At 37.7% G+C, this 7,094-nt stretch overlaps 1 protein-coding gene across 1 annotated transcript; it reads left to right on the forward strand.

The window, feature by feature from the left end:
• The first annotated feature begins 955 nt into the window (after window positions 1-955).
• On the forward strand, window positions 956-4,776 carry LOC113334747 (isopentenyl-diphosphate Delta-isomerase I). The gene is made up of 6 exons (XM_026580952.1): window positions 956-1,190; window positions 2,225-2,280; window positions 2,408-2,499; window positions 3,848-3,950; window positions 4,064-4,201; window positions 4,299-4,776. Exons 1-6 carry the CDS (start codon window positions 1,129-1,131, stop codon window positions 4,550-4,552), a joined length of 705 nt encoding a protein of 234 aa, XP_026436737.1. The 5' UTR covers window positions 956-1,128; the 3' UTR covers window positions 4,553-4,776.
• The last annotated feature ends 2,318 nt before the right edge of the window (window positions 4,777-7,094 follow it).

Raw genomic sequence — 7,094 nt, forward strand, 5'->3', positions numbered from 1 at the left:
TTCTTTACGTGCAGGAACACCTGCCTTATAACAGATTTCATTGATTACGTCACGAACCAGGTCATGTCGAAACTTGAGCCATACATCCTTGAAACAATGAAGAGTATGATCACCAAAAATATCCATGGGACTATTACAGCTTGAGCATAGACCACCTTCGACAAACAAGGGGATACCAAGGCGATAGAAAACTACGACTCTAAACTGTCTTGGTCCAAGACATTGATTCAGACCACTAATGGGATTGGCCAAAAGGTAATCTTGAGCATGCTTAACACGGTTACACTGCCACAAAATGGAATCTCTTGCAGATATAGAAAATTGGTTTGGGATTTGCTTCTTAACTGCGTCGAAATAAGTGACTGCCAGGGTGTGCATATAGGGGGGGAGGGAGTAACATCAACGCAATAGTTAGAAGGTAAACCACATACCTGGATGAAGTTCTGAAGGGCCGACTGATAAGCAGAACCTTTGTCTGAAGAAAATAAGTTACCAAGAATCACCTTTTGAACTGAAACCGTTTGGCTCTGAGAATCTATATAGCAATAGTTACGGGTGTCTGCCATAGTGTAAATGCCAAGGCTACCTCCTTAATGGGAAGAGTAGTGATTCGCTGTTGCAAAGACCCAAAATCTGACCCATCACCTGTGATCCGCAATCACAAATACTGAAATAAATGATCATCAAACAATTCAGTGGCGTGTGTGCAAATACTGAAATAAATGATCATCAAACCGTTGAGTGGCATGAAATGAAAAGTTATAATTTTGATTAGTTTTATCATTTGGTTAAGTTTCTTAAATTAATGAAAGGGTAATTTAGTATTTTTATAGATGAGAGGGTAATTTTGACTTCTTGTATACCTTTGGACCCCTCTCCAACTAATGGGTCACTATGAATACTAGCGAAGCCTCTCTATTGGAAAGTGTATGAGGTTTATTAATAAGGGAATAATAATAATAAACAGGGTGGAAAGAGACGGCGATGGTCGTGGAAGATGGAATCTAATACTAATCGAATCTTCCTTTAAATCTCTCACCTTGGTGTTATTTATTTCTTGTTTACTTTTTTCTTTCTCACTCTCTCAATCTGAAATTGCTGTTTCATTGTTCTTCTTCTGTTGCTGCGATGGGTGAAGTTACTGATGCAGCCATGGATGCTGTTCAAAAGCGTCTCATGTTTGACGATGAGTTAGTCTCTCTAGCTCTCTATTTCTCTCTGTTACAATTGTTGTTTTATCGATGTATAAATTGATTCACGGAGTTGATTTTTATTGCTGAAAATGATTAAATAATCTTGTTTCATCTTGTGTTTTGGATTGGTTACTTAAGCAAAATAAGCATGAGGTGGTTCTTGATTATTTGCTTCTGGGATGGATTTGATTCGAGAATTGCCATCTAATCTAATCTTTGTTCTTTGATCGATAATTTCATTGTTCTTGATTTAATGATACTTTGTCGATTTTGTCTGGTATCTGTTTGTTATTATCGGTTTCTTTACCTTATTGATCGATTTGATTTCAGGTTTGCAGTCATTTTATAGGACTTGATCTCGACTTTCGACAGTGACGTTGCTTTTTGATCATGTTTTACTTGTGTCTTCATCTTGCATTCAGAGATTGTTGATTCATGGCCCAATAGCATGTGTGAACTCTGTGTTTCATGATTAGAAAATATGGCGTTGTCTATACACATGTGTAAATCAAGGAAATAAAATTATCGTGGAACTTTGCGTTAGGTGTTGGAAATTTTGATAAATCTTACATGTATAAACTTTGGGCAACAATTTAGATGTGTTAGGGCCAAATAGTTGATGTTGCACAGTGTTAGGTTGTTGTCGTGTCTTTGCTGGCTATACAATTAATGGTGTGTCAATCAATCTATTCTTTATCTGTCATTTGGTCTCCATTTATCAGAATTACATCCCTTGATTTGCTTGTAAGTGGTTCAGTTTTTCTATTTCTACTTTGCTTACTGTAATTGGCATTAACAAAAACAGCTATGCTTATTTTCCATGAATGTTCAAGCATTATAACTTTGCAGCTTAAATAAATACTATATGAATTCTAGTTCCCTCTCATTGTATCCCTGTTTCACTAATGGTCAATCAATTTGACTATCATTATTAAACAAGCTTCTTGTTGTCGTACCCTTCCGTAATATATCTTCACTAGCACTAAATTTTTAAGGAATGTTTACATTTATTTTATATTTTTTGCTCGCAGATGTATTTTAGTAGATGAATTAGATAATGTTGTTGGGCATGACTCAAAATACAATTGTAAGTAACTTGATGTATACATTGAGCTCTTCCATAACTTAAGTACTTTCATTTTTATAAATCTGACTTCGTGCTTTTATGGGAGTATGATTATGATGTGTTATTTCTTGGTTGTCTTACTGTGCAGGTCATCTGATGGAGAAGATTGAGTCTTTGAATTTGCTGCACAGAGCTTTTAGTGTTTTTCTCTTTAACTCGAAATATGAATTGCTTCTTCAGGTATGCCTTGTCTAGTATGCAGATGACCTTGTTTTCCTCAAATATCTCATTATTGCTTTTCTTTTCTTTTCTTTTCTTTTCTTTTATTTGCTTTTCATTATCATATTCATAAAGCTGTACTAAGTCCGGTATTGAGTGTTACATTTGAGAAGTTGTAATAAAGGGTGAATTGTTAGTACTTAGGATAGAAGTGCGTCTAGTGTTATGGCATGTAATGACCAAGATGATAGGTGGATTGCAGAAGAAAAATATCTGTCGGTCCCCTGCTTATTCAGCTATCACTTGGCTACTTACTGATGCGTACTGTTTTAAGGTGTTCTCTGATAGACCACTCAGTGGTGCCTAGATTTCATCAGATTCCAAAGTTGTATTTGTATCTTTATGTTTTTGTGTTATAGGTGAAATTCGGAAAAACCTTTGGTTTCTAGCAAATTAGAACCCCGAAATGACATCTTGGGCATGACTAACAGCTTTAAATTTGTTGCAACTACTTATAAGCAAGGATATATGTGAAAGGATAATAGTCCCACATCCCTAGTTTCCGCATAATTAACTTAAATATAATATGGAAGTGCCGCTCCACTCATTGCCAATTGGTTTTGAGTTGGATGCCCGTAGACTTTAACATGGTATCAGAGCTAGGCCCGTACGCGGGGTGTAGGCCCGATTTTGGCCGTCGTGACCGAATGTCACATGTACACCCGTGACCGAATGACTGGTCACACGTATGACCTATACGTGGGGTGGACCGTGACCCAGTGTCACCTGCACACCCATGACCCACACGTGCGTAGGTCCACGTGTTAGGCCGAATGACTGGCCTTACATGTGAGGGAGGGTGTGAAAGGATAATAGTCCCACATCCCTAGTTTCTGCATAATTAACTTAAATATAATATGGAAGGGCCACTCCACTCATCGCCAATTGGTTTTGAGTTGGATGCCCGTAGGATTGGCTTCTTCGGGAAGACCAGATTCCTTGAACTACTCCATATAATAATTTTAACGTACTAACGTTAAAAATTCTACTGTATGCCATCCCTTGCTGGTAAATGCTGTATGTTTGCAGAAAGACAGTTTAGTCTACCCATTTTCTATAGCAGGAGGGAAAGAGGTTTATAGTGGTATATAACATAAGCATATTCCAAATTATAGTCATTACATGTCGTGAAATGATGCTGGAAATACTGATAAAAAAAGGTAACCCAAATATCTTCTTCTTCCCTATCTTTAAGACATTTGAATGTGCAGAAGTGGAAAATGTGACTGTTTAATTACTTTAGTCACATCACGTTACTGTTTTTGTGTTGTCATTCATTGGCTGATGGTACTCCTTGTTTTCTGGACAGCAACGATCTGCGACTAAGGTAACTTTCCCACTGGTGTGGACAAACACTTGTTGCAGCCATCCACTCTATCGTGAGTCCGAGCTTATCCAGGAGAACTTCCTTGGTAATATTCTCCCTCTGTTTTTACAATCAATAATGAAAGTTTCAGCAGGTACCCTTTCTGAGTATGAAACGGTATTCAAACTTATTACCCGAATATTGATTTCTTGTAAACAGGGGTAAGAAATGCTGCACAAAGGAAACTATTGGATGAATTGGGTATTCCAGCTGAAGATGTGCCAGTTGACGAATTCTTTCCCCTTGGTCGTATGCTCTACAAGGCTCCATCTGATGGCAAGTGGGGAGAACATGAATGTAAAAACCAGCAACACTTCGCAATTCATCTTCGACTGCTTTTTTGTGTTTTCGTTGTGTTTGACAGTTGTTTTTTTTGTTCGTCTGGAATTTTCAGTGGATTACCTACTCTTTATGGTAAGAGATGTGAATGTGCATCCAAACCCTGATGAAGTGGCGGACATTAAGTACGTGAATGCTGAGGAGTTGAAAGAGTTGTTGCGGAAAGCTGATGCAGGTGAAGAGGGTCTCAAGCTATCACCTTGGTTTAGACTAGTTGTTGATAACTTCTTGTTCAAATGGTGGGACCATGTCAAGCAAGGTACACTTCATGAAGCTGCTGACATGAAAACCATTCATAAGTTGATGTAGAGTTTTCAACAAGGGCTCTGTTGAACAAGTAACAGGGCAAATAAAGAGCCAGAGTGGTGTCTCTCTGAAATTGTTGTTGCACTATATAGAGTTATGAAACCAACATCATTTTATTCTTTTCATTAGGTGATTATGATTTTCCGTTCTATCAACTTTTCAAACTTTTTTGATTGTATTTTGATTGGTATAGGTATTTTACCTGCATAGAAAGTTTTGTGTGATTCTATCCAAGAGTTTCAGAAAATTGTCCAATTCCCGCTGATACTGTGTTTGAGCTATGCAACTCACAGCTCAAATATTTGAAATATCTTTTGGAGGAACCATTATTCATTAATATGACTTGTACCACACATGAGTCAGTATTCTTCGATTGACTTTGCATCATCTATCGATCCCGCCATTCCCCCAGGTTTTGAAATCCATAACAAGTTTCATGGATTCGAAGAAGAAGAAGAGGTAGGTACTTCCAATTTGGTTTTGGAAGATTCAAAAGCTAGCATCGCAAAGACGTCTTCGTGCGAGTCAATTACTGGAATTGGTATGAAATTGAATATCAAATCCACAGATATGTTATCAAATGGTACTCTTGCAAGTTCAAAAAAGAAAAAAACTCCTAAAACTAAAGTTCCTAACAAAATCTCGGGAGATAAACTAATGGAGCATGATTCTTTATGGGGCTTAGATTTTCCACCTTTAAAGACTAATCGTGAAGAAATGTTTAGGAATCTCGCATAAAATATAGCTTAATTATAGAAGATGTTGAGTGTTGACGAGTTTGCTCATTGTCAATAGGCAGTGGTCTTTATCGTTCCGTCAATTGGCAATTGTCTTTTTTGTTGTTTGCAACTTTGCTTTGACTATATTTCAGTTTTATGAAGGGACAATAGTCCCACATCCCTAGTTTCCGCATAATTAACTTAAATATAATATGGAAGGGCCGCTCCACTCATTGTCAATTGGTTTTGAGTTGAATGCCCGTAGAATTTAACATGGTATCAGATCTAGGCCCGTACGCGGGGTGTAAGCCCGATTTTGGCCGTGGTGACCCGAGTGGGCACCCGTGACCGAATGATTGGTCACTCGTATGACCTGTACGTGGGTTATACCTTGACCGAATGTCACCTGCATACCCATGACCAACACGTGCGTAGGTCCACGTGTTAGGCCGAATGACTGGCCTTACACGTGAGGGAGGGTGTGAAAGGAAAATAATCCCACATCCCTAGTTTCCGCATAATTAACTTAAATATAATATCGAAGGGCCGCTCCACTCATTGCCAATTGGTTTTGAGTTGGATGCCCGTAGACTTTAACATGGTATCAGAGCTAGGCCCGTACGCAGGGTGTAGGCCGAATTAGTGGCCATCGTGACAGAATGACTTGTCACTCGTATGACCTGTACGTGGGGTGGACCGTGACCGAATGTCACATGCACACCCATGACCCACACGTGCGTAGGTCCACGTGTTAGGCCGAATGACTGGCCTTACACGTTAATAAGTGTAGTCAAGCTGTATTGACTTTTGTACAATCAGTTAGTATGTCTGAGTGTATCTGAATATGTCTGTTTTAGAAATCCGTGTCTAGCTGTCTGGGTGTATATTGCTGTCTGAAACAGACAAACAAATTATCTTATCTTTTCAAGAATCTGTAATAATATTCATCTTCTTCTTTCTTTGTTTCTTTGATTCAAGTTCATGAGTATCTGATAATCAAAATACAGATTTCTCATGGTATCATATAGGTAAATCGATCCAACATCAAAAGCTCAACAGTTTTTCTCAATAATGTTTTGGCTTTACATCTTATCTGGGTAATAATTTTCATAAAAAAATTACCCCAAAATTCTTTTAGGGTTCTTGAGTTTCGTTTATGGTATCTACAAGAACTGGAAATTACAATAGTAATAACTTTGTCAACAGCAACAACAAGAAAAATTTATCACAGGATTGCAACAACACCAACACCAACGTTCTACCATCAAATTCTAAGTTTTTTTCATCAATTTCAACTGTTGCAATGTCGACTTCCGTCGTTCCTGGTAATTCTTTACCTTTCAATAATATAACAAATTTTGTTTCTATGAAACTTGATGGTATGAATTTCTTACTCTGGCGTGACCAATTTGAAGGAGTTTTATTTTCTACTGATTTGTATGGTTTTGTAAGTGGTGAAACTGTTGAACCACCAAAGAGGATTACAGTAGATGATGTTGAAAAAGAAAATCCAGAATGGGTTTCTTGGCGTCGTTTAGATAGGTTTGTCTCTACTTGTCTTAAAGCAACATTTACACCTACAATTAGTGGAGATGTTCTTGGTCTATCTACGTCAAAGGAGATATGGGATTATCTTGAAACTAGCTTTAGAACTCAACTCACAGCTAGAAAGAATATGTTACGTTCTCAATTACATGGAATCAAGAAGGGTAACCAATCAATAGTAGTTTATCTTCAGAGGATTAAAACTATATATGATTCTTTAGCTGCTATTGGAGAGAAAGTTTCTGATGAAGATTTAATGATGTTTGTAATGAATGGGTTAG

Source organism: Papaver somniferum, unplaced genomic scaffold, assembly GCF_003573695.1.
Source record: "Papaver somniferum cultivar HN1 unplaced genomic scaffold, ASM357369v1 unplaced-scaffold_137, whole genome shotgun sequence".
Lineage (NCBI taxonomy): Eukaryota > Viridiplantae > Streptophyta > Magnoliopsida > Ranunculales > Papaveraceae > Papaver > Papaver somniferum.